This window comes from Mastigoproctus giganteus, chromosome 1, assembly GCF_048544385.1.
Source record: "Mastigoproctus giganteus isolate SK-2022 chromosome 1, ASM4854438v1, whole genome shotgun sequence".
Lineage (NCBI taxonomy): Eukaryota > Metazoa > Arthropoda > Arachnida > Uropygi > Thelyphonidae > Mastigoproctus > Mastigoproctus giganteus.
The window spans coordinates 269,921,895-269,939,704 of NC_143575.1; the positions used below are offsets into that span (position 1 = coordinate 269,921,895).

General features: G+C 34.6%; 1 protein-coding gene across 1 annotated transcript in view; it reads left to right on the forward strand.

Annotated features, from left to right (window-relative positions):
• The window catches only part of LOC150091967 (uncharacterized), a 62,926-nt gene that overhangs the window by 8,729 nt on the left and 36,387 nt on the right, over nt 1-17,810 (forward strand). Inside the window, exons 3-5 of the mRNA XM_090370507.1 lie at nt 662-768; nt 7,420-7,518; nt 13,744-13,854. Coding sequence (XP_090226633.1) covers nt 662-768; nt 7,420-7,518; nt 13,744-13,854 — 317 coding nt within the window. The remainder of the gene's footprint in view (nt 1-661; nt 769-7,419; nt 7,519-13,743; nt 13,855-17,810) is intronic.

Here is a 17,810-nt window from a genome sequence, read left to right on the forward strand (position 1 = left end):
AAATGAGCCATTAAATGCAAAATATTTGATGGCTTTTCAGAATATTTTGATTTTGTATATGATCTTCATAAAAAGTTGCAATATATTATTTACCACAGTTGAATTGCAAGTTTCAACCTGCATCTGCATGTAGGTAGAAGTTTGTTGGACATTTAGTACCTGTCTTTGCTGTGTGCATTTGAAGCACATTTACTTTATCACGATTTCTGAGTGATGTTTCACTCAGAAATCGTGATATTCATTTTCAACAAGGTAAAGTGATTTTAGAAGGTTTTTTTTTTTTTTTTTTTGATTTACCATCATTCTATGATTTCATTCCTATAGATGCCATTCCAAATAGGTAGAGTCAAAGTTTCCTAAGATCTGTTATTAACAATTTTCATAACAATTTCCCAGTATCACTAATAAAATTATCAGACAAATAAAAAAATCATTGTCCAGCACAAATAAGAATATATTTTTCAAAATAATCTGTGTCAAGTAAACTTGAAAATCATCTAATTAGATTTTGAAACTGAATAGATAATTAAAATAGATAATGTTCTATCATAGTTGTTCTATTGTCATGACTTGATATAATTTAATTTTGATTTTCATGCATGCTAATTTATGTGTTATGTGATTTCCTTAGAAATAATATTTTTCTTCTTTACATTTTAAGCCTTGGACAATATGCTTTTGCACGAGCATACATCAACTTTATAAATCAAGAAGACATATATATATTCAAGGATAGCTTTGATGGTTATGTTTTCTTGGATAATAAAGGTAAAATTTTCATTCAGTAACATTAAATGTGATTTTTTTTCCCTCTTTACATATTTGTGTAAAGTGATATAGTGATCTTGAAGAAGAATCTCTCAGAAAAGCCAACCAAGGCTGAAGAGATACTAGGCTCTGAAATTGTTAGTATACATCTTGTTGTACTAAAAAAAAAAAATGCATGCAAGTGCAGCTCTCCATTGGGCAGTGCACTCACTTGCAGATCTTATACTTATCTGACAAATCTGGTTTATTATGATGGAGTCATAAAACAGTTGGATGCTAGAAACAACTTTGACATTATTTAACCTTAACTTCAGTGAAGCTTTTGATATGGTTCTTCATGAAAAGCTATTATATAACTCAGTAAGTCCTTTGTTGGATCAGGGGGCTGGCTAAAAGATGGGAAAAAGAAGAGGATAATCATAAACAGACAGTCTTCTGCTTATTTCTGCCTTAGCAGAAATGCAGAGCTTATAAGCTAAGAAAGTGGAGTCAAAAATGGGTTAGGGCAAAACAACTGAAGGGTTATGATACAGTCAGATATAGAATTTTCAATGCATTGCAAACAGTTGGCTGAGAAAGCACATAGTGTTCTTTGACTTATGAGAACTTTGCAAGTGGAGAGAAGGATGGCATTGTACCTTTGTACAGTGGTATTTTGGAATTTTTTTTCATGTCTGCTGGGTGGTACACTTAAAGAAAACATAGAGCTGTAGAAGATTCAGAGAAAGACAACTGGAGTGGTTGTTTGCATCAATGACTGTCTCTTCAAAGAATGGTTTTAAAGATTCAGTCTGCAAAGCTTGACAACTTGACATCTTTAAGGGTCCTGATTAAGGTATATAAAGCACTGAAAGGGATCAGTAAAATGAATGAGGGAGGTATATTTTCACTAGTTCCATAAAGAACCAGTGGGTAAAATTACAGTAGACAATAATAACAGCAGACTGTATCTCATGGTGTCTCATGCTATTGGAATTGGATAATCTCTTTTTGGCAATAGAGAAAGTGTGAGTAATTATTTATTTATTTTTAGGAGGCAGAAAGAAGTCCACTTCTTTGTCTCGTTTAACTATTCCACCACTAATGCTATTTAGATGAAGAGACAAGTGAATTTTGCTGAGGCACGATAGAAGGTTCTTCATTGTGAGAGCCTCATTCTTCTGTCAGTTTGGCCATGAAGCGATTAAGCAAAGCTCTAGAATTTTTCTCAGACTTGCCCAAGCTTGTTAACAGAAGAAACTAGTTTTTCTTTTAGCAGTGGGATATACTTGAATGAAAGGGGACACGAGGATATTTGCTAATGCTTTTGAGGCTGTACTTGGTGGTTCAGAAAACTGCTAGTTTGGGGAGATGTGTTGACTAACATTTTAATGACTGCCATGAGCAGATGTGCAATTGATTCTTGCTCTGCTTCTATTGGGACATGCAATAGCCTGGAAAACAGGAGGGATCTTCATGGGACTAGCAATTACATGTGTTGTGTTGTGTTAGAATTACTTTAAAACACAAATAGGTACACATCGATTTTCTTATACATTAATGTGAGCATGGTAAATAAATTGGATGACTTTTGAAATATTGGTTAAGTCATCAAATTCTGACATTATAGGAATATCAGAAACATGGCATTACTCTGATAAAGGGAATGCAGAATTTGAATATGGTTAGAACAATTTGTGCAGAGAGGACACATTGTACAGAAATATAATAAAATATATATACAGATAAATGATAAAAGTATTAATAGCAATAAGAACAAAAGCAAAATATACATTAAGAAGCTTTTGAAGTAATGTGCCCCTTTATTAACTTAGAATACAAGTAGTATAACTTGCATCATTATATTCTGTAAAGGCACAACATATACATGTTGCTACAACAACCAATGAAGATAATGAATGGCTTGGAAAAGAAGGGGGAAGCAAAACATCAGCTGTCAGACTCTGTGGAAGTAGCTATACATTTGCCACTTTATATGCTTGCCATCTTTCATCATGCTGTAAAATAACTGCTTAAATAATAGGTTGTGTGGGTTCCACGATTGTGATTAATGTTAGAAACCACCACTGCTATATGGAGAACTTCCAACTGGTTAGAAGTGCTCCATATGCTTCTTAATGTATATTTTGTTTTTGTTCTTATTGCTTTTAGCACTTTTATCACTTTTAGCATTTATCTGTATGTATTTTTATTCTTAATAAGTTTCTGTACATTTTATTTTATTCTTTATTTTTACTATATTTTTAATAAAGTTATTTTATACTTTAATGTTTCATTGGTTGTGAGATGATTTGTTTCAGTAAGCCTTAATTATACTATTAGTGTAATTAATGCTCTACAACCAACCATGCGAGTAAAATTCTTGTTAGAATTTGTATGTTTGCTTTATTCTTATATCATCATGTAAACATGTAAAAAGTATGTCAAAATGACTACCACCCGTGCTACATTAATGACAATGATTCTACTTTATAAAGCTTAATTGTGTTAGGTGTGATTATTAATTCTAGTTTTACCATTTACACATAATGAAAAGAAAATTTCTTATCCGCTTATGTGTTTTTATGTCCATCAAGCTTTAAATCACCTAGTTAATGCAGTGATGTTGATGCTCTCAGCAAAACAAGCTTTACCTGAATCACAATTTGTGATGGTATTGCACTACTTTTCAACAGTGGCATTGGCAAAATACTCATATACTGTATAGCAGTTCACATCGAAAGCATATTCTTCAACAGATAGCAAGTATTTTTCAACAGATACAAGTAGCCTCTAGTAGCAATTCCCTGACTTGTTACTAGAGGCTAGTTGTTATCTATTGAAGAACCAGTCCTTAAACACTTATAGTTGTGACCCATCTTTAAGTAAATGACAGATTAACCTTTTGGTGCAGCGCCTCCATAGCCAGGTGGGAAGGAGCAGCAGTGCGCAGCACACGCTTCTTGATTAGACCACGGTTCGAGCCTGTCACCACCAAATATGGAGGATGCGGAAAGGTCAGGGAATGACCACTGCATATCCGGGAGCAATATGGCCTTAGTTGCTAATGCTCCTAAAAACCAAATAACAAACAAACAACCTTTTGGTGATGTGATTTTGAAAGTTTTAAAGTAATGTAAATAAAGAAATAAGTAAATTTTTTGTTTATACTTCACAGGACAACCACACAATCAGAGGAGTTCACAAGATAGGGACAGAATACAAGAAACAACACCATATTTAGTATTCACATGAATTTGAACCATGGCCAATCAAAGTGTTTGTATTTACACACCCTTGCACCTGACCACTTGGTTATGGCAGCCTTCAAAGACAAGTGTCATTAAGGCACAGTTTGTCGTGTTGTGATCATTTCATTGACTAGGCAGTTCAAATTTGTTGGCCACAAAAATACAGGACAGGAAAGGCCTACTTTTCCAGGTAACACAGTAGTTATCGCTCTTTATAATCAACTGTGTTTGAATTCCATATAAATGGGAGGAATGGTTATGGACTGTTTTCAGACTGTGATCAAGTTAATTAATCTTTGGTAAGGGTTGCATGTTTTTTTTCCCATGAAACTTTGATTTTTTATCCTGAAAAATAGAAGAAAACTGACTAGAGATTACATGACCATGGTGCCTCATGGCCTTAGTTGCAAATTCAAAACAATTAAACTCTACTTCATAAAATCATACAAATTTTAAAACCTGTCATAAAAATTATTTTAAAATGTTTAAAAATATATTTCCACCACTTATGTTTAATATATTCAAAAAGAAATTATTCTGTATCTTTGTACATTTATGTAAATATGTACTACCCAGTGTGATGATTGTATAATCCTGTTTGCTGGTAAAAAAAAAATAAACAAATAAATAAATTAATTAAATATAATTTTCATTCAAGTATCTGATACAATGTTAAAATAAAGAATAGTATTACAAAGAGTACACGTCTTTCCTTTATTCTAAACATATTGAGTGGTGTACAAAATGCAAAATTAGGTGGTAGATGACTTTCATCAACCGGTGAAATACCACCACTTTGCTTATTGGAGGCTTGAAGTGGTGAAACCCATGTTTAGTCTCTAGAGCAAAGTTTTCCAGCATCCCCCCTACCCCCCATACTTCTCCTTCAACCCGTGCACAGTACTAAGTACTATAGGTTTTGATACCTTTCGTGTTTGGGGTTTTCATAAAAAAAAAAAAAAAAAAAATCCCTTCCTGTTTGTGTGATTTTTTTTTTTTTTGATGTGCTCATAGCAGGGTATGTATGTCTAAGTCCATCTCTAAAAAACACAAGAATGAACCTCCTTATTTTAAAACCTCTTAGCCCATAACTATTATTTAGAGGAAAATTAAATATACTGTTACACCACATGACATTTTTAAATGTTTATCGAAGTGGATCACATCAATTTACACTTAATAATTTGGCAACATTTTGAGGCTCAATTAAACCCCGCATCAAGCCTGAATTCTGGAGAGAGAGAGAGAGAGAGAGAGAGAGAGAGAGAGAGAGAGAGAGAATGCTTGAAATAGACTGCTAGATTGGGATGGTATAATGGTGTTTTTAATTTTCCGTTAAATCATAGTTAATGGCTAAGCACATATTGTCATCCCCATCATATTTATATTGGCTAAGCACATATTGTCACCCACTCTTTTCCATGTTTTCCATGGGAAACATGGAAAAGAGTTTCACATGTTTTGAAAAACATGGGAACCAAATTACCTGTTTTAAAACATCTTTGTGTATACATTTCAGAGTATAAGCTGTCTTATTTTTGCTCAAAATTCCATTTGTTTAGGGCAATCAGTTGTTTGATCTGTGACATTGACACTGCATTTTTGCATGCTCCTGCTAAAACAAATGCAAAATAGGTAGTTACTGAATATTTTAAATATTTTATAATTTCAATATAGCAGGTATCATTTTAATATATGAGGTATCCATAAATTATTGACCACATTACAAATTATTATATAACAGGAACTACAAGGGATGTTGGTAAACAGTTTTTTCAATGGAAAGGACAACTCAAAAAGTTAAGTTTCCCCATGGGTGCCATTTGTAGCAAATAAGATGTCCAAATGGTTTACAATTTTGTGCTAAGTGTTTTCTAACATTTAACATCACAGAAGCAATTGCATCAATGATTGCTTGCAAAGTTCATCCAAATTTGCAACAGGCATACAATACACCATATCCTTCACATAACCCCACAGAAAAAAATCCAGCGGGGTTATATCCAGTGAGCTAGGGAATTGGTCCTCCCTGTCCAGTCCATTGGCATTGTCTCACAAGGCTCAATGAGTAGGATCTTGCTGAAACATAATGTTTGGTTGATTTTCTGTCATCTGTGGAATGAAATCGCAAAATGCTCTAGCATGTCCAAGTAATTTTTACTATTTACAGTAGTCTCAGTGAAGAAAAATGGGCCAATCACCTGTTTATGGGAAAGTTGCACCATACGTTCAATTTTGGGGAATCTTGTTCGTGCTCAGTAAAGACATGAGGGGTTTCCCTGCACCAATCCTGTATTTGGTTGACCTTACCGGACAGGTGGAAGGGGGACTCATCACTAAAGACAACTTTGTTCAGGAAGTTGCCTTCATTTTCAATCCAATTGAGCATATCTACAGCTAACGTTCTTTGATGTTGCAGATCATCTGGTTTCAATGCTTGCATAAGCTGGATTTTGTATGTAAAATTTCAGGCGGTGGCAGAGAATCTTGTGAATGGTTGATCTAAGCATTTCTAGTTTTCCCTGCTAGCACTACAGATAGATTTCCTTGGGACGCATGTAAATCTTTCACAAACTCATTTGACATTCATGACACCACAGCCTGACCTACACTCTTCTTATGCAGGACACTGCCAGTTCCCTTAAACTGTTCTACCCATCACTTGGCGTCTCCGTAGCCAGGTGGGCAGGAGTGGCAGTGCGTAGCATACACTTCCTGATTAGACCTGGGTTCGAGCCCATGACCACCAAATACAGAGGATGCGGAAAGGTCAGGGAATGACTACCGCATATCCCCAGAGCAATATGGCCTTAGTTGCTAATGCTCCTAAAAACCAAAAAAATAACAATAACAATAACCCATCACTTAATGGACTTACCTGAAGGTACCTCACCTCCTTATTCCTGGCAGTACCACCTTTGCACTATAACTACAGATTTAAACTCTACAAACACAATACACACATCACTTTCTGTTGTACCGTCACCATTTTAACTTGCCACATCTATATGATGCTGTTTAAAACTCTGATTAATTAAATATAATTTTTAATTATATTTAATTAATCAAAGAGTTTTAATTTCAAATGACATAAACATTATTTATATATCAGCTCTAGTTTGCACTTAATAATCATTTGTAATGTGGTTAATATTTTATGAACACCCTGTATTTCATAATTTTATGATAACTGAATTGTAAATTGTAATGCTCCCAGCAAACAAATGAATTATAAAATTTTCCTTTTGCTTGTCCTGTCAGCAAGGCACTCTAATATCCTCATGTAACTGATCTGGTCTGACATGATTGGAGGAATGAAGACCCTTTCCCCCTTTCCTTCCTTTTGATATATATACACACACACTGATTCAAAAAAATCTAAAATGCAAAAAAGTTTTAACAAAACAATTTGCACTTTTAGGAAATGAATATCCAGCTATTGTGGAATTTGCCCCTTTCCAAAAAATTCCCAAGAAACGAACTAAAAAAAGAGATGCCAAATGTGGAACTATTGAACAAGGTAAATTAATGCTGAATTTTATTTTATATTTTCTAAATTTTTTTCAAATTAAATGTAGTTGAGTATTTTAGAAACACTCAAAGAAGACATGAGAAAATTTTCTGTACAAAAAGCTTAGAATTTTTTTATTATTATTATTAGTTGTAGTAGGAGTAGTGGCATATGATGCACAAAATCAAGTTTATAAAGCATCAACCAAAAAGGGGGGGGGGTACATCCTTTTATTAACAGTAATGAATTATAAAAATGTATACAAAATTAATGTATCTAAGAAAGGTTAATAAAGTTTAAACGAAAAGGTACTGTTAACAGGGTGATTTAATTTTGATCAACTGCCTATATCTTGGAGGTAGGCCATCTTTACTCATCTGTATGAATTAATTGCAAAAATTATATATTCCACCCTTTCAATATTTTTGGTATTGGTATAGTATACCAACAGCAGTCTGTTGTAATCTCATCTTGTAGTCACAACATAGGCTGAGAATAGCTGTGGGAACAGAATAATTTTGTTCAATTGTGTACTTTGGTGAGTAAAAGGAGAGATTTTTGGCGAGGAAAGATAAAAATGTGTGTGTGTGGTTAATATTGTCTGGTATTCTAGCAAATAAACGGATGAATTGTGTAAGGTCATTAGTAATAACAAAAGCATAGCATCTCTGCCAGCTGGATCCATAAAGCTAGAAAACTGAAGTTAGCTGCAGTTGTGAACATGGAATATCAGAGCAGATAAGGAACCATCACAGAACAAGAACAAATGAGATGGGTGGTAGTGGTTGTTGGGAAAATTAATAATTGAGATTTTATCAGAAAAAGTAAGTTGAACTTAGCAAAATGGATGTAATTGAGATTAGATCTGTCACCACATATATTTTGCATATTTGTGAATTGAATTGGGAGCTTTTGGTTCTTTCACTCCATTAGTTTGGCTTTTTGTGATGCATTGTTTTCAGTGCATCATAAATTGGGGAGAAAGCATGAATTATTAAAATGTTTAGATACACCCAGCTTACACCCAGTTACACCTAGCTCTTTAAAGTAATGTAACTTCAGCAACAAATCGCTCCCTGCAGCATATACACATGTTCAGACTCTCTCCATTCACAGCTGACAGAACAGATATGGCAGGATTATGTACTAGCTCATTCTAGATGCTTTCTATAGTATTTTACCATTAGATTCAGTCTCTAACTAACATCCAGATTGCAAATACCATTTTTTTAAAGCCTTACTCTTGAGCTGTAAAGAATATTGGATCTCACCATGATGTGTATCATAACTTCAAAAGTCATTACTCATACTATGTAATACAAGAAATGGGAAGATGCGAGACCTTTTTTTCTTAAGACCAGACATGGTCCTACCACATCATATTTGCTTGTGTCAATGTTCAACCATTCTTTTGTGTATCATGGATGGTACACCTTGATCCTTGCTTACATTGGTTCATACCTGGGTGTCACAAGGTGTCAAATTTTGTCATTATCTCTAAATGATTGTGGGTTTGTCAGTGTTATTACTCTAATACTATGAAGCCTAGAGCCCTGAAACATTGCATGCACACTAAGGGAATTCTCAGGTGTTCACCTGGTTGTTAAGATTTTTTAAAATGCATTAATTCTTTCTATGAATTATTAACATTTATAATTTATAATTAGTATCTTCTGTAAGAGGATACCATTATCAGTTGACAAATGTAATTATGACAGTGAATCATATTTCGTATCATCAGATCTATAAATATTCATATATCATATCTGAAAGTGAGAAAATTTTAAGTTAATTTGTATGGAAAATTTGTGATGTTAAATTTAAAATATTAGTTCAAGGGTTTAGTGTTAAACAGTGTTAACTACAAAATTGCATTTTTGTTTTGAGACAACTTTAGTTTTACTTTATGCAAATAACAGTGCATATCATGTCATAGAACTGTATCTATTTAGTACTTTACAAGTTAGCTTGGGCTATAAGCATATTTCTGGTAAACCAAGAAAATGTCAAATTACTTTTTCTTGGTTAGTTACAAAAACCTTTACTACAGAATGATTTTGTAGCTAACGTTGTTTGCCACTAAACCTTCCAGTAGATATCAATGTTATAAATGAAAGAGGGCATCATTGATTAATAGATAAAGATGTAGAATCATATTTTAAAGTAACATGATTGCAAAGACAGGCCTAAACATATTCAGTAATAAAGTTTGGCAAATATCAACCAAACTAAACACATTGCTGTTAGTTTACTACAATATATTTTAACAGGATGTAAAACATAAAAATAAACAGAGTATAAATAATACTGTGAAAGTTTAAAATACTAAAATTAAAATTAAACCATAATAAATTTCTCTAAATTCATTGAAGCTTTGAAAAGCACTTTCTTCAATTGTTAACAGCAAAATTTTCTCAAATTCTGGCCATGTTATATTCTTAGCCTCTATGATTAATTCCTTGAACACTTCCCATTTAGAATTTGCTAATGGTAACATCATCATCAACTAATGATGCTACCAACAAAATTCTAAATGGGAAGCATTCAGGGAAGTAATCATAGAATCTACTAGGCTTTTCATACTAACTAAGAAAAATACTGTTCGAGGCTTAGATCTAAATATATATCAAATGATCTAATGAGAAAGGTGAAAGACAAGAAAAATGATTAGCAGTCAGCTTTTTTTCAAGAAAAGATTCCAAAAATTATCATCTTTTACAGTCTACTTTTAAAAAGTGGAAAGTAGACTAAAAACTTTATAGATTATTGGATTATTGTGTGCATATGATTGCCATCATTTGATTTAAGGTCACCTGAGTTTATAACTTACTTTTACAGTCTGATTCAGTCAAAACTTACAATACTTTTTTTAGGTGGCATGGAGGGGGGGAGAAATGTACCTTGATGGGTATACTTGTATTTTAATCTATTATCTTGGTACAAAGTGTCCAAGCTTGAAATACAAGTGAAATTTGAAACTCTTCAGTTTACAGTTCGACTGAGACAAAATTTACAATACTTGATTTACAAAGCGAAATTGTCTATTTACACTAAAATTTATTAGTATATGGCAAATGATGCAGAAACCAAGCTTATACAGCATCAGCCAAAAAAAAAAAAAAAAAAAAAAATTTTTTTCACATATCTATGCCCTCCAATAGTTTGTCTAGTTTTATCTTGAATTTATTCAAGCTATCCACTTCCACACATCTATTCTGCAACAATCCTTCCACATTTTGAATTTATATACCATCATGTAAATAGCCTGAACAAGAGGTAGAATCCCATCAGCACTAAGTTTGCTGAAGCCACTCAAAACCTTAAACACCTGAATCATATCACCTGGCAGGTGCCTAGATTCCAGATGCTGCAATTTGCAGAACTGAAGTCTTTCTTGGTAAGAGCACCCCTCTGTTCCCCTCACCAATCTCACTGCTCTTCTCTGTACTTATTCCAACAGCTCCACATCCTTCCTAAAATAGGGCCTCCAGACCTGTATGCAGTACTCCAGTTGTGACCTGACCACTGCCTTATACAATGGGATAATCACCTCCTTCCCTGCTAGCAAAATTCCTGTACATTATTGAAAAAATGCCACAATCTATCCTGGCAGCCTGTCTAAACTGCTCAGATAATTTTATATCACACAATTACAATTACCCCTAGGTCCTTTTCATTTTCCACTATCCTCAGTGTAGTACCATACAAATGACACATTACTCTGGGATTACTGCTACCCATATGCAGTGTTGCATTTGCCAATGTTAAACTTCAATTGCCATTTCTCAACTCATCTGCCTAATTTTTCTAGATCTTGTTGCAGCAGCATACTTTCACTGTTGTCATTAACTGTCCTGCCAACCTCTGTCATCAGCAAACTTAGACATATTTATTAATGTATTCATCAGAGTACATTAATAAATACAGAAAACAAAAATGGGACCAGTACCAAGCCCCATGGGATTCCACTAATAACATTACTCCACGAAGAGCAGTGTCTATTGATAACCACTCTGTCTTCTCTCACTCAACTATCCCTTTATCCATAGCAGTAACTTTCCCTAAATGTCACGCTCCAATTTGTATAGCTGTCTTTTATGTGCAACAGTACTAAAAGCTTTATGGAAATCCTGGTATGTGATACTGTAATTATTTGCTGCATCCAGTTCTTTTGCCACTACATCGTAGTACCGAATCAAATTGGTCACACGTTGAAGTATAACTGCATTCTTGTCTAGATGGTCACTTCTTTAATCAGTGACTCTATTATTTTCCCTGGAATACATTTTAAGCTAACAGGTCTGTCATTATTCATGTCATCCTCTGATCTCCCGGTATGAATTGTGGATATATTTGCACATCTCCAGTCAACAGGGACCTCCCCCGAATCCAAAAATGCTCTCATAATTATGGCTAAGGATTTGCTTACCTCCTTTGCTGTCTCCCTTAATATAATTGGATAGATTTTATCCACCCAAAGTGCCTTTTTTAGGTTTAACTTCAACTTTCCCTCTCAGGTATTACAAAATCATTTAGTGCCCTGTTAGAATTTAATAAACTTCTGGCATCCACTTCCCTAAAGAATTCCACATTTGTGAATGTAGATGCAAAATGCCTATTCAGCCTGTCAGCAACCTGAGAAGGATCATCAACAGTTAAAAAAACAAAATCAAGTGGACCAATGTAATTCAACCTCACCCTTCTACTTTTAACACAAGTAAACAAGTCTTTGCTGTTTTTCTTTGCATCCTCTGCCAAAGATTTCTTATAATCTACCCTGGCAAGAAAAACTCCACTGTTGTTATTGTTATTAAACATAGTTTGAATAAATTCAAGGAAGAATGAGACAAACCATTGCAGAAGATGGATAGGTTAATTTTATTTATTATTTATATTTTTTTGTTAATGCTGTATATGACTGCTTTCTTTTATCATTTGCCATTATTATTAATACTAATTTCTTTCTGATTCACTGTCTTCCCAAAATTCCATATGCATGCTTGAGGAATTGTACCTTTTTCCTGCTTGCTTCCATATTCCATACCTTGCTTCCATATTCCATTCCATTGCTTCCATACCTCTCGTGTTTGGGGTTCACATAAAAAAAAAAAAAAAAAAATATTCCTAGCTGTTTCCCATTGTCCATTTCTGCAAGAAATGGATAATGGGAAATAGCTAGGAATATGAAACTAAGATCTAATTATATTAATTTAAAAACATCTGTGTCAGTCCATGATTAAATACATTTTGCTCGAACTTACACTTGTTTTCTGGAACTTTTCATTCAGAGGACTTTCTCTGTCCCTCCATCCCTCCCTCCCTGCTCCCAGATAAGTTTTTTAGTTTGGGCCATCTGTGGTACCCTGGTTTTGTATGCTTGGTCACAAGTAAGACAGTTGGGGGTTTGAGCCTATATGCTACCATGAAAATGCAGATCATTATGAACTGTGGTACCAAAAATCTGGCTACTCTTAATTCAATATGTATGGTCACAGTGAACATATAAGCTCCTTTGGCCTCAGCCTTATCAAGATTAAATGGAAATTTATTTATTTATTTAAGAAGGAAAAGAAAAATATAGCATTCATTACTTGTAGGATGTCCAGTATTATTTCTGTTACTTTAAATTTTCAATTATTTTATTAAACTTTATATACAGAGGAGAACCTTTATCTCTGCACACTGTGTTGTGTAGTCTTGATATATCATCTCTTTTCTCTGTTTTTTTTTTAGATAATATTGTCAGTCTATAGCTGTGTTTAGTTTAGTAAGTAATATAAAAAATTGTATTAATGCTGCTTATATTGCTTATTACTTGATTGCAAGGGCGCCTCTGTAGCCAGGTGAGCAGGAGCAGCAGTGCGTAGCACACACTTCTTGATTAGACCGGGGTTCAAGTCCGTGACCACCAAATACGGAGGATGCGGAAAGGTCAGGGAATGACCACCACATATCCCCGGAACCTTAGTTGCTAATGCTCCTAAAAACCAAATAACAAACAAATAACTTGATTGCAATTACTATGCAGTTATATGTTCTCAAAGATGTGAGGCTGGTGATATTACAGAAGACATTAATCTAATGTTACATCTATACAAAGATGTAATTATTTAGTTACTATACAGAATATAATTATTATGTAGTATTATAAACTGAATAGTTATTTACAATTTTTTTTTTTTTTATTCTTGAAATTTTATTATATTTTGCATCCCAGATATTTTATCCCACCAGATCCAGATTATATAAAGTTTGTAGAAGGTATACAGAGTACTGATGAGGTAAATCTTCCTACTGCAGAAGTATATCTGGAAGAAATTGAAGCCAGAGAGAAAGAACTAAAAGGTAATTTCTGTATGTTGTTTTTTTTTTTTTTTTTTTTTTGTTAGTTGTTGGCGCATCGGCTTCTGTGGCCATAATGCACCTCCCAAAGGCAGGCACTTTACCCACCTGGCTAGCCCAGTCGGTTACTTTTATGTTGTTAATGGTGAGTATAATATGCAGGAAACTTATGTTTAAAATATGACACTGCACTGCATAGACTCCAGTTTTTAAGATGAAAGCAAGGTTAAACAAAGTACACTTACCTTACATCTAGGTAAGTGTACTTTATGGAATGTACCCAGAATTTAGATCAAATATCACAGAATGAAATTTAAAGTAGAATGAAAAATTAAAAAATAAATCTTGAAAAATAAATTAAAGATATGAATAACAGAAAGGAGGAATGGGGCAGTGTAACTGAAGAAAACTCATGGCTGTCTGAACTCTTTAACTTGATATTTATATTTAGCGTTTTAATATTTAACTCAATATTTTTGATTGAGGGCTGTGTTTTATATGTGTTTAATATGAGGGCTGTGTTTGAAAAATAAGGTAACAGTTTTTTTTTTTTTTTTTGTGCAAAGTTATTTAATCACCAAATAGTGAAACAAGCATACAAATATGGGACCAACTGATGATGTTACCAACAGCAAATTCAAAATGGGAAGCATTCAAAGAATTTATCTTGGAAGCAAATAGGCTTTACATACCAACTAAAAAATATTGTTCAAGGTTTAGGCCTAAATGGATGTCAGATGAACTAATGAGACATTTGGCAGAGAAGAAAAATGCATGGGATATATATAAATTAATGGGTGACATGGAAGCCTATGATAGATATAAGCTGGTCTGTAACCAAGTCACAAAGGAGATTAGGCAGGCAAAGGCAGATTATGAGAAATCTTTGACAAAGGATGCAAAGAAAAACAGCAAAGAGTTCTTTACCTATGTAAACTCTAGAAAGAAAGGAATGAATCAGATTGGTCCACTGGATATTGATGGTTCAACTATTGATGATCCTGCTCAGGTGGCTAACAAACTAAATGAGTATTTTGCATCTACATTCACACATCAGTTATTCAGGGAGAGGAATGCCAGAGGTAAACTAAACTCTGGCAGTGAGCTAGATGATTTTGTAATAACTGAGAAGAAAGTGGAGGAGAAATTGTTGAAGATAAACATAAAAAAGGCGCCCGGGGTGGATGGGATCTATCCAGTTATATTAAAGGAGGCAGCAAAGGAAGTAAGCAAACCCTTAGCCATAATTATGAGATCTTTGGACTCAGGGCAGGTACCCACTGGAGATGTGCAAATGTGACCCCAATTCACAAAGGTGGATCAAAGGGCAACACAAGTAATTATACACCTGTTAGTTTAACTTCTGTTCCAGGAAAATTAAAGGTAGCACTGCAGGATCATCTAGACAACACTTCAGTTATAGCTCGGACACAGCATGGTTTGTTAAGGGAAAGTCATGCCTGACCAATTTGATTGGATACTATGATGTGGTCACAAAGGAACTGGAAGCAGGGAATAACTTTGATATCATATATTTGGATTTTAGAAAGGCTTTTGATACTGTTGCATATGGAAGGCTGCTGAACAAATTGGAGCAGTGTGGCATTGGAGGTAAATTGCTGCTATGGATAAAGGGATGGTTGAGTGGGAGAAGACAGGGTGGTAATCAATGGACACTGTTCATCGTGGACTAATGTTATTAGTGGTCCCTCAGGGTTCAGTGTTGGGTCCATTGTTGTTTTCTGTATTTATAAATGATACTGATGATGGTATATCAAGCTTAATGTCCAAGTTTGCAGATGATACAAAGGTTGGCAGGGTTTTTAAGGTCACTAATGACAGTACGCTGCTGCAACAGAATCTAGAAAAGTTGAGAAGATGGGCTGAGAGGTGGCAAATGAAGTTTAACATTGACAAGTGTAAAGTACTACATTTACATTTGTAAATTTCCCAAATGTAAAAGTACTACATTTACATTTGGGAAGCAGCAATCATATGGGTTGCAACATATGGGAAGCAGCAATCCCAGAGTGACGTATCAACTCTGTGGTACTACAGTGACAGTGGTAGAGAACGAAAAGGACCTGGGGGTAATTGTGCAGGAAGATATGAAGTTTTCTGAGCAGTGCAGATGGTCTGCAAGAGTAGCTCATAATGTCTTATCAATGATATACAGGAATTTTTCTAGCAGGGATAAGGAGGTGATTATCCCCTTATATAAGGCAATGGTCAGGCCACACCTTGAGTATTGTATACAGGTCTGGAGGCCTCATTTCAAGAAGGATGTAGAGCTGTTGGAACGAGTACAGAGAAGGCAACAAGATTAGTGAATGGAACAAAGGGTTGCTCTTATGAAGAAAGGCTTAAATTTTGCAAATTACAGTGTCTGGAGATTAGGCACTTGCGAGGTGATCTGATTGAGGTGTATAAAGCTTTGAATGGTTTGAGCATCCTCAATGCTGATGGAATTCTTCCTCTTGCTCAGAATAATCATTTGAGAGGGCATAAATTCAAATTGAGGAAAGACAGATGTAGGATAGATGTGCAGAAGTTGCCTTTAGCAAGCGGGTGGTTGGTTGGTTGGTGGAACAGACTTCCATCCTTTGTTGTGGAAGTTGATAGCCTAAATAAATTTAAGGCTGAGCTGGACAGGTACTTGGAACGAATGAAGGGTGAAATGGGAGCGTGTTTTTTTTTTTTTTTTGGCTGATGCTGCATAAGCTTGCTTTCTTGCATCATATGCCTCTACTGATGCCTTCAGGCAATTGAGCCAATTTGCACAATGCATTCCCAGTAAGGTCGCTCGTAATTGGTTAGATATATAGAAATTTTCTTTGTTCGACGGAAATTATTTTAAAGGTAATTACCAAAGGGAATTTTTAAAAAAAATTGCTAAATAGAAAATTTCTCTATAAAAAAATTCGTTAAACAGAGGTCCGACTTTTATATGTCAAAACTTTTTTTCGCACCCTCCTGAACTGCCGCCCGTAAGTGACGCTTACCTCACCTACCCACTTGCGGCTGCCCTGGTCGTGACATGCTTTAGAAAAATATCACAAAGGCATACAAAATTGATTCAAAACAGAACATATGATAACGATGAAAGGGTAATGCAATTTCCATTATAAAAATGACCTTTTAAAAAGCTTAGTAATATAGCAAAATTTTCAAATTCCAAGGACTTGGAACAAATTACAAGAGGGAAAAAAAACAAAAAAAAAAAAAAAAAAATGTGTTATTGGGTTCACATTACGATGTTTTCACGATACCTCCATTTATTCCTACGGGATGCAAAATATGTTTCTGTGATTTTTTTAAGTTTGCACCCGCTTGCAAAAATTTATGTAAAGTCGAATTTCCGTAAGTCGAGTATTACATAAGTCGGGGAGTTCCTGTATACCAGTGGAGGGAGGGAGGGAGGGAGGGAGGGAGAGAGAGAGAGAGAGAGAGAGAGAGAGAGAGAGAGAGAGAGAGAGAGAGAGAGAGAGAATCTTTATTGCAACTAAATGAATACAATGTGAAGTTGCAATTGTCCCGTAACAGCCAGGAGCTCACATCGGATAAAATAGATTATAGATAATGCACACTGTAAAATTAAAAATTTAAAAAGTAAATATCTAAATATGTCATTGCATTTCCTCACATTACGCAGTATTAAGTGTATTTACAAGTTACATCATACAGTCCAAATACGGAGGATGCAGAAAGGTCAGGGAATGACTACTGCATATCCCCGGAGTAATATGGCCTTAGTTGCTGATGCTCCTAAAAACCAAATAATAACAACAACAGCATAGAGTTATATTTACAATACAAATATCTAATATACATGAACGGCACTTCTCTGTCAAACGAATTTTGTCATGGCACAGGAGAGTTTGGCAGATGGTGTGGAGGGCACATGAACTTGTTCTTATTTGATTCTGGGATTGGAGCGAGCTTCTAACACTTTTTTCCTA